This window comes from Aquarana catesbeiana, linkage group LG07 (assembly GCF_042186555.1).
Source record: "Aquarana catesbeiana isolate 2022-GZ linkage group LG07, ASM4218655v1, whole genome shotgun sequence".
Lineage (NCBI taxonomy): Eukaryota > Metazoa > Chordata > Amphibia > Anura > Ranidae > Aquarana > Aquarana catesbeiana.
This window is the reverse complement of record NC_133330.1, coordinates 342235481-342253141: the sequence shown is the minus strand read 5'-3', so window position 1 is coordinate 342253141 and position 17661 is coordinate 342235481. Positions and strand designations below refer to the sequence as shown.

The following is a 17661-nucleotide window of genomic DNA, read 5'->3' as shown; positions in this document are numbered from 1 at the left end:
CTTGCCACTAACAGATTTTCTGCAGTTACAGCATGTTCATAGTAGATTCTCTGCAGTTACAGCTGTCCCCAGTAAATTATCTGTAGTTGAACCATGTCCTCAGTAGATTCTCTGCAGTTACAGCCTGGTCCCTGTACTTTTCTTTGCAGAGAAAGCATATTCCTAGTCAATTATCTGTAGTTAAAGCATGTTTTGGGAGGGAGAGGAGGAGAAGCAGGCTTTCAGCCGGTGCAGGAGGAAATGGAGGGCATCAGTTCCTCTACATGCCGCCTCTCCTATGCAGGCATACAGGGGAGCCGCACGGGCCTGGATCTTGGGGCTGGGTCTCAACTGCGACCTCTGCGCCCCCTGTAGGTACGCCCCTGCTATGAGTGACACCTACAGGCGGCGGTGAGAAATGCACAACCCGCCCAGGCTTGGGGAAGAACAACAATTAGGAACCGTCCAATCAGCCTGAGCGGCCCACAGCCCAGCCAAACTCGCATAGTAGCCCCAGTATAAGACCAGGGGGGGCTACTCTACAAACCTGAGAGGTTATCCTGGGTGGGCCCACAGTTTTGCTAGTGTCCAGTCTTCCCATAGGGGGCAGTATAACCAGACAGTCTCTGAATTCCTGTGTCCCTCAATGAACCCCAAGGATGGAGCTTGCGGTAGGTGCCTGAACCCCGTTATTTCAGGGCGATCGATATTACTGTTTGCTGTTTCTCCACCTGACCTCATACTGACGGACATCTCACTTTACAGTTACAGCAATGGTGGGCCCGATCGCCCGAGACGTGGAGAGTCTGGTGATCGCCATGAGGGCCCTGCTGTGTGACGACATGTTTCAGCTGGACCCCACCGTCCCTCCAATCCCGTTCAATGAGAAGGTAGAGCCGATAACAGGGCAGCAAACACAGAGCATCATGGGTAATGTTATGGGTAGGGATGCACCAATACCGATACTTTGCAGTGCGATTTGCGTCAATACAAAATGAATGCAAATCGCACCGCAAAGCATCGCATGTGATTTTTTTCCCTACCGCTCCTGTGTGTGTATAGAAAAGCGCCATCTAGTGGGCAGCTTATTAATAATGTTGGAACAAGTGCAAAATCTCCATAGGTGTCCCCGATCCCGCCGATGATAGCAAATCACGACCACTGAGGGTGCTCAGAGGGCTGGAGGAGATGTTGAGAAGGTCCGCCCCCAAGCTGACATCACTTCCACCCTATACCCACGGGGGTTCCTGGAACGTCTCCTCCAGCCATGTGAGCACCTCCAGCGTCCGTGATTTGCTATCATCGGCGGGACCGGGACACCTAATGAAGATATAGCATTCGGCCAGATATGTACTGCGAGTTCTAACATTTTTTAATAAACTGTCCACTAGATGGCGCCCTTATCTTTCTATTAGAGCTGCACGATTCTGGTCAAAATGAGAATCACAATTTTATTCTAAAAAAAAAAAAAATTTTTTCCAAAAAAATTGCATTTGAAAGACCGCTGCGCAAATACAGTGTGACATAAAATATTGCAACAACCACCATTTTATTCTCTAGGGTGTCTATATCAGTCAATAGGTGGGTTACCTTCTTTTCTTAACCACTTAAGGACCAGCCTCGTTTTGGATTTTAGGTGTTTACATGTTTAAAACAGTTTTTTTTTTTTTTTTTTTGCTAGAAAATTACTTAGAACCCCAAACATTATATATTGTTTTTTTTCTAACACCCTAGAGAATAAAATGGTGGTCAATGCAATACTCTTTTTTTTTTTTTTTTTTTGCACAGTAGTCTTATAAGCGCACTTTTTTTGGAAAAAAAAAAAATCACTTTTTTGAATAAAAAAAATAAGGCAACAGTAAAATTAGCCCAATTTTTTTTAAATATTGTGAAATATAATGTTATGCCGAGTAAACTGATACCCAACATGTCACGCTTCAAAATTGCACCTGCTTGTGGAATGGCGTCAAACTTTTACCCTCAAAAATCTCCATAGGTGACATTTAAAAAATTCTACAGGTTGCACGTTTTGCGTTACAGAGGAGGTCTAGGGCTAGAATTATTGTTCTCGCTCTACCGGTCGCGGCGATACCTCACATGTGTGGTTTGAACACTCTTTTCATATGCAGGTGCTACTCACGTATGCGTTCGCTTCTGCGCGCGAGCTTTTCGAGACGGGGGTTTTTTAAATTTTTTTTTTTTTTTTTTGTTTTTATTATTTATTTTACATTATTTTATTTATTTTTACACTGTTTAATAAAAAAAAAATGGTATTACTTTTATTCCTATTACAAGGAATGTAAACATCCCATGTAATAGAAAAAAGCACGACAGGTCCTCTTCAATAAGAGATCTGGGGGGTCAAAAAGACCTCAGATCTCATATATTTACACTAAAATGCAATAAAAAAAAAATTAAAAAAAAAAGACATTGAAAAAAATATGCCTTTTTAAGAGGCGTGGGCAAAAGTGACGTTTTGACGTCGCTTCCGCCCAGCAGTGTCATGGAGACGAGTGAGCGCCATCTTAGCCTCACTCGTCTCCAGGCACAGAAGGGAGACGGACGCGATCGCCCTCCGCTGCTTACCGGAGCCGTCGGTAGCGGTTGTCTCAACCACGGGAGCTGAACTCCTCTATGTGGGAGAACTGAAGGGGATACATCCTAAACACTGGTGGCCACTAAATAGGAGGTAATGAGGAGGGGGAGGGGTGCTCCAGCCCAAAAAACCTGGTCAGGGCCTATTACAACATACAAGAACATATTTGGGGGGCACACCATACCATGTGTTTAAATTCAAGATGGTGCTGCTATAAGACCTACAAACAGTACACTAAGGAACTATTCTAATATGAGGCGACACAAGTCGCTCCGACTTAGGAAAAGGTTCCTGTAGTATTTCTGGGGCGACTTCAGGCGACTTGCATTGACTTCTATACAGAAGTCGTGTGCAGGTCGCCTCCGCGAGTCGGCCTGCAAGTCGTGCCGTCTCTGTGTGAACCGGCAGTAAGAAGTTGACTCCTTATGATAGTTATCATCCTCCTTTATGTTCTTAAATCTATAAAATTTTAGAAGTTGATTCCTATCTGTAGGTTTAGTGTACAAATCTGTCTCCATCTGGCCATGATCTAAATAGATCTCTGTGTCCAGAAAGGGAACAGAATCACCACCAATGTGCATTTTGAATTGGATATCCGGGGAGAACCCATTCAATACTTCATCAAACATTTTAAGGGATTCAATGTTGCCCCGCCATATCGCAAAAAATATCATCTATATAGCGCCACCAGGTGGCGCAACACCTCTGGAAAATCTCATTGATGAAAATGTACCTGTGTTCAAAATCATTCATCAATAAACGTGCGCGTGACGGGTCAACATTGGAGCCCATCGCAACTCCAGTCATCTGTATAAAAAATTGTTCATTAACCACTTGCCGACCGGGCCATAGCCGAAAGACGTCAACAGGGCGGTCGGCTTATTCTGGGTGGACGTCCGTGGGACGTCATTCCAGAATGTTACTCCCGCACGCCCCCTGGGGCGCGCATCAGTGACCACCGGGTCCAGAGGACCCGGCGCATCACGGATCACAGTAAATAGGCGCTGATCGCTGGCCGTTTACCACGTGATCGTTCTGTCAAATGACGGAGTGATCACATGTAAACAAACCGGCGTCGCGTCATGACGCCGGTTCCTCCCTCCCCCCCCCTGTGTACCGATCGGTACAGTGCGAGGGGAGAGAGGAAGAGATGGCAGCAGCGCTGTGGGCTGGATGTTTAGTGCCCACAGCGCTGCTCAATGTCAATACTCTGCAACACTGTGTAATACTCTGCAACACTGTGCAATACTGCATTATTTGTTTGAAAACTTTGAAGTAAAGAAGAATTGCATTGAAGCATTGGTCCCGTCTTTTTTTTTTTTTTTTTTTTTTTTTTTTTTTTATATATATATATATATATATATATATATATATATATATATATATAGCCAGCTGCATCTGGTGTTCGATGTCTTTGATACCTATGTAATGTATTACGGAAATAAATTATTTGTGCAGCAATCCCTGCTTTTCGTTTCTATCTATCTATATAAAATGTTTGGGAGTTCTGAGTAATTTTCTAGCAAAAAAAAAAAAAAAATGATTTTAACTTGAAACCAACAAATGTCAGAAAAAGGGTTTAGTGTTTAAGTGGTTTAAACTTTTTTCACTTATACAGGAAGTCTATTCCATTGACAAATTGTTACATTGTTTATACTTAAGTTCAACTGATAAAGAATGTTTTGTTTCTTGGCAGACTGCCCGGTTTTTCTCTTCCTTTCTTTTGAGGGCTTCAGAAGAGTAAAGAGAATTCTTTGCATAGAAAGAATTGTGAAACGCTTTAGTCAAGATCGCGATAACGATTCTTGACGATTAATTGTGCAGCTCTACTTTCTATACATATACAGGAGCAGCGGGGGGAATTTGCATGCGACTCTTTGCAGTGTGATTTGCGCCAATTTTTTATTTTTTGTATTTACACAAATTGCACCGCAAAGTATTGGTACTCGCCGATTTAAAAAAAAAAAAAAAAAAACGGTATTGGTGCAACCCTAGTTATGGGTAATACTACAGCCACAGGAGAGGATGGGAGTCGCTGAGCGTTGGCTGTTTTTGAGGCGCCCCCTTCAGGGCAGTGCCAAGTGTCACTACCATGCGGTGTGCTTGTTGCCACCATCTCTTGGTATTTCTGGTCACTCCGGGTGTCATTTTATTTATTTATTTTTTTTTTTTCAGGTGTACTCTGGCACGCAGCCCCTTCGTATCGGGTACTACGAGGATGACGACAGCACCATGGCGACTCCATCCATGAGACGGGCCGTGCTGCAGACAAAGGAGCTCCTGGAGGGAGCCGGACATCAGGTGGGTCCAACCGAGAGCGCCCCCACCTGGATCAAGCTGAAGGGGGAGGTGCTGGCGGCTGATCGGGGGCATGTGTGGGCGGAGCCTTTGGGGTGTTCTGTCTCCAGTAGCAGAAAGTTATGAAATCAGTAATATGAACAATTCTACTCGTTTTCAACCAGTACTGGACACATCGAATGATGAGTGTCAGAGGCATAAGGGAAACCTTCGACTGGGGACCTTCCTACTGATCCCGGGGCCCTTCCTACAGTCAGGGGCGGATCCAGAGTCTAGTCTCGGGAGGGGCACTGCCAGAAAATATATTTTTTTGGGGTACATTTATCGGGGAAATGGCTGGTGTTGGCGCTTCAATCATCACGGCACCATGGTTGTTATGGTGTCAGGATGATTGAAGCGCATTATTACCATAATTACATTGTTATAAAAAATTAAATAGTTTAACTCGCCATAATGCAGAATCAGTGGGAGCCCCGAGTGTGTCACTTGCCACGTCACCTGTCACTAGATGCAGATTGTCACTTGCCACGTCGCCTGCCACGTTGCGGATTGTCACTTGCCACGTCGCCTGTCACCAGATGCAGATTGTCACTTGCCACGTCGCCTGCCACATTGCGGATTGTCACTTGCCACGTCGCCTGTCACCAGATGCAGATTTTCACTTGCCACGTTGCGGATTGTCACTTGCCATGTCACTTGCCACGTAGCCTGCCACATGTTGCGGATTGTCACTTGCCACGTCGCCTGTCACTTGCCACCTGCTAAGGTGGTCTCTTGTGTCCCAGAGACAGGCAGCAGAGAGATGATGTAATCTCTCTGCTGCCGCAGCTGCCTGCATGGAGGGGGGGGAAGTTGAACTGCAGGGATGCAGGGCGGGCGCCGAGAGATGATGTCATCTCTCTGCTCCCCCGCCCACCGGCTCCCTGATTGGTCAGCAGGCAGCAGCCCGCCCACAAACACATTGAGCGGCGGCTCTCCCTCGCCTATGGAGCCGCCCGGCGGCTCCCTCACTTACTCCCTCATTCACCGAGCCGCCCAGCGGCTCCTTCAGTCACCGAGCCGCCCAGCGGCTCTCTTAGTCACGGAGCCGCCCAGCGGCTCCCCCAGTCACCGAGCCGCCCAGCGGCTCCCTTTGTCACCGAGCCGCCCGGCGGCTCTCTCAGTCACGGAGCCGCCCGGCGGCTCTCTCACACACCCTGCTCTCAGTCACCTGCATTTCTCGGAGGGGGCAATTGCCCCGTTGCCCCCCCCCCCCCCCTGGATCCGCCCCTGCCTACAGTCCACTTAGTGAGACCCATTTTAGTGTGTGTGTTTTTTTCCTTCTGTGTTGCCCACCGCTCTGTTGTCCTGACTCTGTGTTCCTGTGGCCCCTCAATGGAGAAGAAAATGGGGTTATTGTACTTCCTGTAAATTCTATTTCTTGGCAGCCATTGAGGGATACATTCCTCCATGGCCTCCAAGAAATGCTCTTAGTATTGCTTTACCAGAAAACTGAGGCATGTCCAGTCCTCCTGTAGGTGGCAGTATAAACCCGATTTTGTATCTGAAATACTGTATCCCTCAATGGGCTCGGAGAAATAGACGGTGAGTATGTAACACTCATGTATGTATGATTGTATGGACCGACCGAATTGTTCTCACTTCAGACGAGTTTTTTTGGTGACATGCTTATGTTCTCATAATGTTTCGTTAGGGGCGGAGTCTAGTGTTTGCGGGCTCCATGTGGCCTTAACATTACCAATGTTTTCTTTCAGCTGGTACCGCTCACCCCTCCCTCCATGGAAAGAGCCTTTTATGATCTGGTGATAAAGGGGATACTGGCAGACGGAGGAGCCACCTTCCTGGAGAACTTGTATGTATAGCAGATGTATCCTTCCCGTACTGTAGTGACATCATCAGTGTGTATATGTGACAGATGAGTGACATCATCATTGTGAGTGACCTCATCCTCTTCTCATTCTCAGTAAAGGAAATCTGGTTGACCCCAATCTTAAGACTCAGGTTACATCCTATGCAATCCCGTCTTGGCTGAAGAGCGTACTCTCAATTCTCATCAGACCATTTGTGAGTCCGAGTGGTTGGTGTACAGCACTACGGTATACAGAGTGTTTTGTATTGTCTGGGTGTCTCTGGGAATTATGCCAACCAATCATCTCTCTGATCTCCATCTGTCTAGTTTCCCCGAATGGCAAAAAGTCTGCAGAGCATACGAGGTGTCAGGTCAGTTCTCTACAGGGGAATATTGGGGTACAGGCGGTGTACTGATCACTGACAATGGGGGGTACAGGGGATGTACTGAATACTGATAATGCGATACAGGGGGCGAGCTGATCATTGATAATGGGATTCCGTGGGGGGTGGGGGGGTCTACTGATCATTGATAATGGGGTACAGGGGGTGTACTGATCTCTGATAATGGGGGTACAGGGGATGTACTGAATACTGATGACGGGATACAGGGGGTCAGCTGATCACTAATAATGGGGTTCCGGGGGGGTCTACTGATCACTAATAATGGGGTACAGGGTGTATACTGATCTCTGATAATGGGGATACAGGGGGGTGTACTGATCAATGAAAATGGGGTTCCAGGGGGATGTACTAATCAATCATAATGGGGTTCCGGTGGGGGGGGGGGGGTACCAATCGCTGATAATGGGAGTACAGGGGGTGTACTGATAACTGAAAATGGGGTACAGGGGGTGTACTCATCAATGGTGTGGTACAGGTGGGTGTACTGGTCTCTGATAATGTGGGTACTGGGGGGGTGTACTGATTACTGATAATGGTGTTCTGGGGGTGTACTGATCACTGATAATGGGGATACAGGGGTGTATTGATCACTGATAATGGGGTTCTGGGGGTGTAGGATCACTGATAATGGGGATATAGGGATGTACTGATCACTGAAAATGGGGTTCCGGGGGTGTACTGATAATGGGGGGGCTGTTGTCCACTTTTCTGGGTGGTTTTTCAGGGGTCCAGCAGTGTACAGATGATATACCCGCTGTGCTCGGACACTCTGTATATAGTATATATGGATGGTGTGCTGTGCTTGTAACCCTTGTACATTGAGGAGTCCTTCATTAGGAAGGGGCTTTCTCCCTGTTGTGGATCCAGCAGTATCCCATCTTAGCAAAGTGTTCCCGATCCCCATGGAGGATGCACCTACAGTATATGGAAGGACCTCTCTAACAAGCTGCTGGAGGCCCTTTTCAAAATGCAGTTCTGGTTTGCGTTGTAACCTCTTCTGGTCAACACCTTAGTCTGTCAAACTCCAGTTGACTGGTCTAAGACCAGTGGAAGGGATCTAAGCACCACGGTAGTTTATCTCTTGGTCATAGAGGGCCTTCAGCTCTGAAGCACGGTGTGGATGGGTCTCTGGCCTCATCTGTTGCCTGAGTCTCCTGTCTGTATACAGGCGGAGGACCTCTCGGCTGAAGTTTTGGTCGGTGGAGTCTGCATGCAGGAAGTTCTCCACATGCTCCTGGACTAGGGGGGTCAGTCTGGGTGAACTCACCCCTTGACTGAGGCAAAGAAGAGTCCCTGTGATTATTTTGTGGCCTCAACCTCCAAAGCCGAGTCTGGCACCCAGTCTGCCCACAGATTCTGCGCTTCCAAGTCCCCCAAACCTTCAGATAAATCCTCTCCAGGATGAGGGGGCGCCTTTGTGGAGACCTGGACAGCATCTTAGTTGGTGGGTTCAGGAGGTCATTTCCAGAGTTGCTCCCAGTCCCCTCCCAGTTTCCTGACCCCCTGCCTGCCTGTCACTGCACAGATTAGCGGATCTCATTGTAGCCATGGAAGGGGCTGGTGTTGTCCCGGTCCCTGTGGCAAAACGGTTTCAGAGGTTCCAAGCCAACCTGATCAGTCCCCAACCCAAAAGACGACATCTGCTGCCATCTTGGATCTCAAAGACCTTTTAATATCTTCCTTCAGGTCAAGAAATTCCACATAAAATCCACCCGCCTGTCTGCTTTCTCCTTTTAGGGAGACTTTCTGACCTCTGTGGACATCGAGGATTTTCCTGATTCAGCCATTCCTTTGCTTGGTTGTGCACTCCCAGTGTGTGTGGCCCCCGTCCTCTGCCCCTCAGGTGTTTAGCGAGGTTTTGGCCCCTGTGCTTGTCTAACTTCTCACACAGGACATCTCCAGCTGAGGCAATGGTTGGTGGACAACACGACCCTGACAGTCCAGATCTTGTGGAGGTCCAGTTGGATCCTGAACCCTCAAAAGTCCCCGCTGGAACTGGCTCATCGCTCGAAATCTTGGAATCTGATCCTGGACACTGCTCCAGTTGGAGATTCCCTTCCTCAGGAGAAACTTCAACCATCACTGGAAGCTTCACAACGTAACATCCTCACATCATGGGACAAGTCAGTCTAGTTCTTCTTGCAATGAAGACCATGATGGCCATAGCTTGGTGGCCGGAAAATCCTGCTCTGGAGTCGCACCCCAATTCGCCCAGGAGAGCCTGAGGTCCACATTCCTGTCTGACTCCTTGAGACCCTATTCATTTGAATGGGCTGAAATCGCACAAAAAGCAGAATATGCACTACTGTTCAAAAACGCACTGCACCGAGCCGCATGGTACTTCAAATGCACTGTGTTTGGGGTGTCTGTAGGAATATATTGACACCTGCAGCAGATCGCACACCCATTGCGTTTTGAACATGGTGCAGGAAACTCATAGGCTCCATTCAAACTTGTGTGACTTGTCATGCGACTTTGAACATCAAAGTCGCATGACAGGTTTGCAGCCCATTCTTTTTAAAGGCGCCCATTCAAATCGGTGCAAATTAAAGTCATGGCGACGTTGAAGAGGTGCCTACACTACCTTGGGGTGACTTTTGATTACGACTTCGGTCCAGAGAATGTAAAGTTGGATCAAAGTCGCATCAAAATCGCGCTCCAAAGACTAACTGGAAATCGTGTGTCTTTGGAGACGCATTAATGTGAATGAAGCCTAAGGGAACGCAGGTTTCCCACACACTGTGTACTGGTGTGAACGAGTCCTCAGGGAATTCCCTCCTTCTGGTGTTCTGAAATAGGGATGAGCTTCGAGTTCGACTCGAACATCGGCTGTTCGCCGAACAGCGAACAATTTGGGGTGTTCGCGGCAAATTCGAATGCCGTGGAACACCCTTTAAAAGTCTATGGGAGAAATCAAAAGTGCTAATTTTAAAGGCTTATATGCAAGTTATTGTCATAAAAAGTGTTTGGGGACCTGGGTCCTGCCCCAGGAGACATGGATCAATGCAAAAAAAAGTTTCAAAAAGGACCGTTTTTTTTTTTTTTTTTTTTTTTTTTTTTTCTTTTGCAGATTCCGATAAGCCCCCCGCCTGCAGACCCCGACAACCACTGGGCAAGGGTTGTGGGGATGAGGCCCTTGTCCCCATCAACATGGGGACAAGGTGTTTTGGGGGGCTACCCCAAAGCACCCTCCCAATGTTGAGGGCATGTGGCCTGGTATGGTTCGGGGGGGGGGCGCTCTCTTGTCCCCCCATCTTTTCCTGCGGCCTACCAGGTTGCATGCTCGGATAAGGGTCTGGTATGGATTTTTGGGGGGACCCCACGCAGTTTTTTTTTTTTGTTTTTTCATTTTGGCGTGGGGTTACCCTTAAAATCCATACCAGACCTGAAGGGCCTGGTATGGAATTTAGGGGGACCCCCCATGTCTTTTTTTAATTTTGGTTCGGGGTTCCCCTGTGGGGAATTCCCATGCCGTTTTTTATCAATGAACTTTTATGTGTATTGTTGGACCGGCAATTCATTAAAAGCCGCGAATAGTTTTTAAATGACTTTTTTTCCTTTTGAAATGTCATTTTGCTGTCAGACTGTTCTAAACACGGGAAACATGCGCCCCTTTACAGGCATACTATAGACACCCCCCAGGTACGAAATTTAAAGGGATATTACACTTTTATTGTTTCACTTTAAGCATTATTAAAATCACTGCTCCTGAAAAAACGGCTGTTTTTAAAATTTTTTTTTTGCATTGATCCATGTCCCCTGGGGCAGGACCCGCGTCCCCAAACACTTTTTATGACAATAACTTGCATATAAGCCTTTAAAATTAGCACTTTTGATTATTCATGTTCGTGTCCCACAGACTTTAACGGTGTTCGCGTGTTCGAACGAACTTTTTGCCTGTTCGCATGTTCTGGTGCAAACTGAACAGGGGGGTGTTCAGCTCATCCCTATTCTGGAAGATCCATAAGGCAGTGGTCAGTCCGGTGTGCGGTGGAGGAGTACTGTGGGGGAACCTCGTCTCCCAATCAACATTCAAAGCTGGATATCCCACATATCATCCAATCAGGATCCATCAGACACAGCGTCTTGGTGTACATAAAAGAAATCTGTGAGGAAAAGCAGGTCCTCCTAGAGGTAGAAGGACCCTGGATAATGTCCTCAGATTTGTGGTACCGCCCCCTAGTCTTCCGGCCACACATCCTCTGAGGTCCACCAGGTGGGCATTGTGACCTCTTCTGCTGCCAGATTTTGAGTGTAAGCTCTTTAGGCCACTCTCTGAGCTCCAAACTCTCCCAGTTATGTTTTGTCTGCAGTTGTCCCCCCTCATTGGATGTCTCGGCAATCTCTGACTTCCTGTGTCCTTCAATGGAGGAGGAAGAGAATGGGGTTCCTGGACTTGTGTTCTTTGAGTCCATTGAGGGGTACCCTCCTCCGTGTTATTGGCCCCAGTACTGAGGCATGCTGGGAGTAGAAGCGGTTATCCTGGGGTGGCTCCTGTAGGGAGCAGTATAACCCAAAAGTGAAAGACTTTCTTTGTTCCTCAATGGGCTTCAAGAGTCCAGACTTGGGGTGTATAAGGGGGTTCTGTATCTTCTATATAGTGATGTGGGGGAGGTTTCTGGGGGAACACTGACAGTTCATTTTTCTGTTCCCTGCAGTTCTGTGAAGGATCTCTGGAAGCAGCACCAAGCGGTGGAGGTAAGTCATATATTCCTACCATATGTTTCATAGAGAAGAGCCACTCCAACCCCACAGACTCCATTATACTACATCCACCATCCCCCACCCAGCCTGGGGCAACTCTGTGTCAGTATATACCCCTACAGTCACTGCGAGGAGCTCTGCTATACAGTGTAATAAGGGGGGAGGAGTCGCACAGGTCACATGGCCACCCAGACCTTCCCCCCCCCTACAGTCACTGAGAGGAGCTCCGCTATTCAGTGTAATGAGGGGGGATATTATTATGGGATATCTATGGAATATTATTACAGGATGTGTCACGGCGGGCCCTCTTGCTGTGTGTTGAGTATTATGGGATATAATATAGGATATCTCTGGTATATTATGGGATATCTCTGGTATAATATGGGATGTGTCAGGGCGGGCCCTCTTGCTGTGTGTTGGGTATTATGTGATATAATATAGGCTATCTCTAGTATATTAAGGGATATCTCTGGTATCTTGCTGTGTGTTGGGTATTATGGGATATAATATAGGCTATCTCTAGTATATTATGGGATATTATTATCACGGTGGGCCCTTTTTGCTGTGTATTGCAGGTGTACCGCCGGGAATTCATCTCCCTCTGGAGGAAGGAAAAGTTGGACGCTCTCATCTGTCCTATGCTGAGTCCGGCTTTGTCCATCGGATCTCCTGGAAAGTTGACAAGTATGTGGCATTACTGTCCGCCCTCAGCTGTCCTTCCTCGTACAGTGCAGGCGCAGACCAGACCAGCTGTATAATGTGCTGTGCTCTTCCCCCTGCACACCCTCATATTTAAAGTGGCAGTACCTGTGAATGGAAGTGCTCCCAGCATGTTCCGGGTCCGTCTGATCATTGTGGAGCACCGTGTTCACCCTTCAACAGACCCACTTACCAGAACAGGTCTGCACATAACACCTAAAAGGGGCAACAGCCAGGAGGGCCACACAGAAGGAGCCAGGGGACCCACTGAGGGGCAGCAAAGGGGGACTGGGGTACTGCAGAACTAGGGCACCACAGAGGAGGGGTCAGTAGACTGCAGAGGGGGGCCTGGGAGACCACAGAGGAAGGACTGAGGTACCACAGAGGAGGGGCCAGAGCACTGCAGGACAGGGCACCACAGAGGTGTGAAGAAGTAGAATTTTATACAGTTTGTCCTTGTCTGGGGTTTACTATGGAAATGGGAGATGAGGAAGGTCCCACCCGTGCACAGACCCCCGCCATAAGGCGAGGAAGGTCCCGTCAACGCATAAACTCCCCCTAGTCATGGGGTGAGGAAGGTCCCACCCATGCACAGACCCTGGCTATGGGGGGGTGGAGAAAGTCCTGCGCATGCACAGACCTCAGCCATGGGGTGAAGAAGGTCCCGCCCATGCACAGATTCCCCTAGCCTTCTCTGGACATGGGGTGAGGAAGGGTCCTGCTCGTGCACAGACTTCCCCAGTCTTGGGGTAGAGAAGGTCCCACCCATGCACAGACCTCAATTAGGTGGTGAGCAAGGTCCTTCCCATGCAAAGAGTCCAGTCATGGGGTGAGGGAGCTTTCACCCATGCACAGACCCTGGCCAAAGGGTGAGCAAGGGTCCCACCCATTTAGAGAGCCTAGAAATGGGGCGAGGAAGGTCCCGCCCACACACATAGCCCAGTCATGGGGCGAGGAAGGTCCCGCCTACACACATAGCCCAGTCATGGGGCGAGGAAGGTCCCGCCCACACACATAGCCCAGTCATGGGGCAAGGAAGGTCCCGCCCATGCACAGAGCCCAGTCAGGGGGTGAGGAAAGTCCCGCCTACACACAGACCCTGGCTATAGGGTTAGTAATGTCTTGCCCCCGCAGAAAGTAAGTAAAGTCCCACCCATGTAAAGACTCCGGCCATGGGGTGAGGAAGGTCCCGCCCATGCACAGCTCCCCATTATTCCTCCCATCCATCGTCTTTATGATCTGCTGTCTGCGGCTGACTGATGACATCACATGCCTGATCACATGACTTCCACTTTTCCAGGCGCTGCCTCATACACTGTCTTCTATAATCTGCTGGACTTTCCGGTTGGCGTCCTTCCAGTTACCACGGTGACCAGAGAAGACGAGGAGGCACTGAGGAGCTACGAGGGTCACCACAAGGACTTCTGGGACAGACTGCTGAAGAAGGTGAATGTCCATCGTCCGGTACGGCCAGTCCTGCGATGTACAGCTGGAGAGGTGACACTGCCAGCTTCTGAATGAGGAATTCTCCTTCCTGTGTCACCTCCCCGCCTCCTCATTGGACAGAGAAGCAGCATCACCACAGTGAGCCGGCCCACCAAGGAGCAGAGTGAGCTCACTGCCTTGCAGAGCTGTGCACATCGTAGGACTGGCTGGGCAGAACTATACATTTTCATTCACTGGCCTCCACATATTGTGCATGTGGGCGGAGCCGTTCTTCCGGCTGTGACGCCAATTTTTTGTTTTACAAAAGTTTTAACCTTTTTTTTTTTTTTTTTTTTTTTTTTTTACCTGAAATGATTTGTGATTTGAGGCGCAGGGGATGGTTCTGATTGTCAGGAGCCGGTATTCCTGATATCCAGAGTGCCGCCTCAAGCTACAGCCCAGAACGCTCCGACCGAAAATCTACACCCCCCCCCCAATGCCTCCCCCCGAAATCTGTGCTCCCTCTTCTAATACACGCTGTGATTGGCTCCCACAGGCACTGACGGACGGCGTGGGGCTCCCGGTGGCGGTGCAGTGTGTGGCACTCCCGTGGCAGGAAGAACAGTGTCTCCGCCTGATGAAGGAGGTGGAGTCGGTGACGCGGATGAATCGTTAACGCAGTGCTGGCGCTCAGGGATCCTCTGCGGAGTTCTTCTGTAATATGATCACATGATAAGAAATCATTACTATTGTTTGTTAATTGATCCATAATGTCCCACGGGTACCCCCCCTCTCTGAACCTATCTAAGCTCCGCCCATCTCTGAACCTGTCATTCATCTCTGAACCGATCGCTCAGCTTCGCCCCTCTCTGAACCGATCGCTCAGCTCCGCCCCTCTCTGAACTTATTAGTGTCACCCCTCTCTGAAACTATCATATAGCCCTGCCCCTCTCTGAACCGATCGCTCAGCCCTGCCCCTCTCTGAACCAATCGCTCAGCTCCACCCCACTCTGAACCTATCACAGCTCCGCCCTATTCTGACTCTTTTGCTCCGCTCCATCCCCCCTCTGAATCTTTCATACAGCGCCGGCCCACTCTGAACCGATCGCTTATCTCCCCCCCCCCCCCTCTCTCTGAACTTATTAGTTTCACCCCTCTCTGAAACTATCATATAGCTCCGCCCCTCTCTGAACCTATCACTCCACCCTATTCTGAACTTATCACACAACCCCACCTACCTCATAAGCGCTCAGTGGGTGGCCCGGGAGGGAGGGAAGGAATTCTGGGCGGGACATGACATGGATTTTAGATGGTTGTTGGCGGAGCGCTCCTATACCGGGGGACTCGTTTTATGATGAATAGGAAGAAATCGGGGAACAATGATTTCCAGTGACTGCGATATCCCCATCCTCAGGAATCCTCCCAATCGCCACAATATTCCCAAAATCTCATCATCTCTGTCCTTCAACCTCCAAATTTAAGAATTTTGGATATTATAATAATAATAATAATATCAGATCGTTATAACATTACACTGGGGGCGGAGCTATCCCTGGACTCCACGCGTTTCCCGGAATTACGTTCTGCTTCGTCGGGAGATAAAATGTTAAATAAAACAAAATGTAACAAAATCAATCAACTGAATGAATACAATCGGCCGCTCCCAGCATTCCAGCACAGCTCTGCTTCCCACGTCATGTCAGTAAATATTTCAGGGGATCCCCTGTGTACCCACTTGTAGATGGGCTTATGAGATCTGTATGTACGGGGTGCGCCTATTCTATTCAATCAGTTGGTTGATTTTGTTGTTTTAAAAAACTTGTTTTCTCATCCATTTCATCTCTACTCCCGAAAAAGCGGAACATACGGGGAGGGGGGGAGATAACGATTTGCTCCCCTGCAGGTTGTGTATGTTTGCCCACTTACAGAGAAATGAAGGGTCTATAATTTTTCTCATAGTTGTATTTTATATGATAGAGACAGAATACCAACCAAAAATCTAGAAAACACATGATACAAATGTAAAAAATTAAGTTGCAGTTCAGTGAGTAAAATAAGCAATTGATCCCCAAGCAAAACATGACTTAGTAGTTGGTGGAGAAACCCTTGTTGGCATCACAGAGGTCAGACGTTTCTTGTAGGTGGTGATCAGGTTTGCACACATCTCAGGAGGGATTTTGGTCCACTCTTCTTTACAGATCTTCTCTAAGTCCTTAAGGTTTCTTGACTGTCTCTTGGCAACTCGAAGTTTTAGCTCCCTCCATACATTTTCTAAAGGATTAAGGTCTGGAGACTGGCTAGGCCACTCCATGACCTTAATGTGCTTCTTATTGAGCCACTCCTTTGTTGCCTTGGCGGTGTGTTTTGGGTCATTGTCATGCTGAAAGGCCCATCCACGACCCATCTTCAGTGTTCTGGCTGAGGGAAGAAGGTTCTCAGCCAAGATCTTACAATACATGATCCCGTTCTTTGGTCCCTCAATGCGGTAAAGTCAGCCTGTACCTTTAGCAGAGAAACGGCCCCGAAGCATCATGTTTTCGCCTCCGTGTGTGACTGTAGGGATGATGTGTGACTGTAGGGATGGTGTTCTTAGGGTCATAGTCAGCATTTTTCTTCCAAACATGGCGAGTCGAGTTAATACCAAAGAGCTCAATTTTGTTCTCATCTGACCACAGCACTTTCTCCCAATCCTTCTCTGAATCATTTAGATGTTCATTGGCAAACTTCAGACGTTCCTCTACATGTGTCTTCTGGAGGAGGGGGACTTTGCGGGCCCTGCAGGATTTCAATCCATGGCGGTGTATTGTGTTACCAATGGTTTGTTTCGTGACTGTGGTCCCAACTGCCTTGAGATCATTCACAAGCTCCTCCTGTGTAGTTCTGGGCTGATCCCTCACTTTTCTCATGACCATCCTCACCCCATAAGCCAAATCTTGCATGGAGCTCCAGACCGAGGGCGATTGATGGTTATTTTGTATTTCTTCGATTTACGAATAATCACTCCAACAGTTGTCTTCCTCTCACCAAGCTTCTTGCTGATGGTCTTGTAGCCCATTCCAGCCTTGTGCAGGTCCTACAATCTTCTCCCTGACGTCCTCTGACAGATCTTTTGGTCTTCCCCATGATGATGAGGTTTGAATGGAAGAGATTCTGTGGACAGGTGTCTTTTATACACATAACGAGTTGTCGTTAGGAGAACCTTCTTACATTGACAGGACTAATCTGTGTACCACATGAGCACCTACTGTAGCCAGTCTGTGGGGGGCAGAATTATTGTTGGTTGGTAGGGGATCAAATACTTATTTTACTTACTGAACTGCAACTACATTTGTATCATGTGTGTTTATTCTGGATTTTTGGTTGATATTCTGTCTCTATCATATAAAATACACCTATGATAAAAAAATTATAGACCCTTCATTTCTTTGTAAGTGAGCAAAATTACACAATCTGCAGGGGAGCCAATCATTATTTTCCCAACTGAAATGCGTGGAATCCAGGGATAGCTCCACCCCCCCCCCCCCCTTTAATATGTTATAAGGATCTGATATCTATTGTATCCAACTTTCCTATATATTGATCTATAAATAAGGTTGTGATTGGGGGAGAGGGAGTGTAATACCTGACTTCTGATCAATGTATTTTTCTGGTCTTCACATTTCAACTACTTGTAAAATAAAATGTTCTGATTTGTAGCAGATATTTGT

The 17661-nt window shown here is 48.0% G+C and overlaps 1 protein-coding gene across 1 annotated transcript in view; it reads left to right on the top strand.

Annotated features, from left to right (window-relative positions):
• Nucleotides 1–17355, top strand: part of LOC141103888 (vitamin D3 hydroxylase-associated protein-like) — a 33590-nt gene extending 16235 nt beyond the window's left edge. Inside the window, exons 7-15 of the mRNA XM_073593948.1 lie at nt 745–869; nt 4751–4876; nt 6628–6725; nt 6838–6937; nt 7050–7093; nt 11785–11824; nt 12406–12514; nt 13830–13975; nt 14511–17355. Of these exons, the coding sequence (XP_073450049.1) occupies nt 745–869; nt 4751–4876; nt 6628–6725; nt 6838–6937; nt 7050–7093; nt 11785–11824; nt 12406–12514; nt 13830–13975; nt 14511–14630 (908 nt within the window). The 3' untranslated portion in view covers nt 14631–17355. The remainder of the gene's footprint in view (nt 1–744; nt 870–4750; nt 4877–6627; nt 6726–6837; nt 6938–7049; nt 7094–11784; nt 11825–12405; nt 12515–13829; nt 13976–14510) is intronic.
• The last annotated feature ends 306 nt before the right edge of the window (nt 17356–17661 follow it).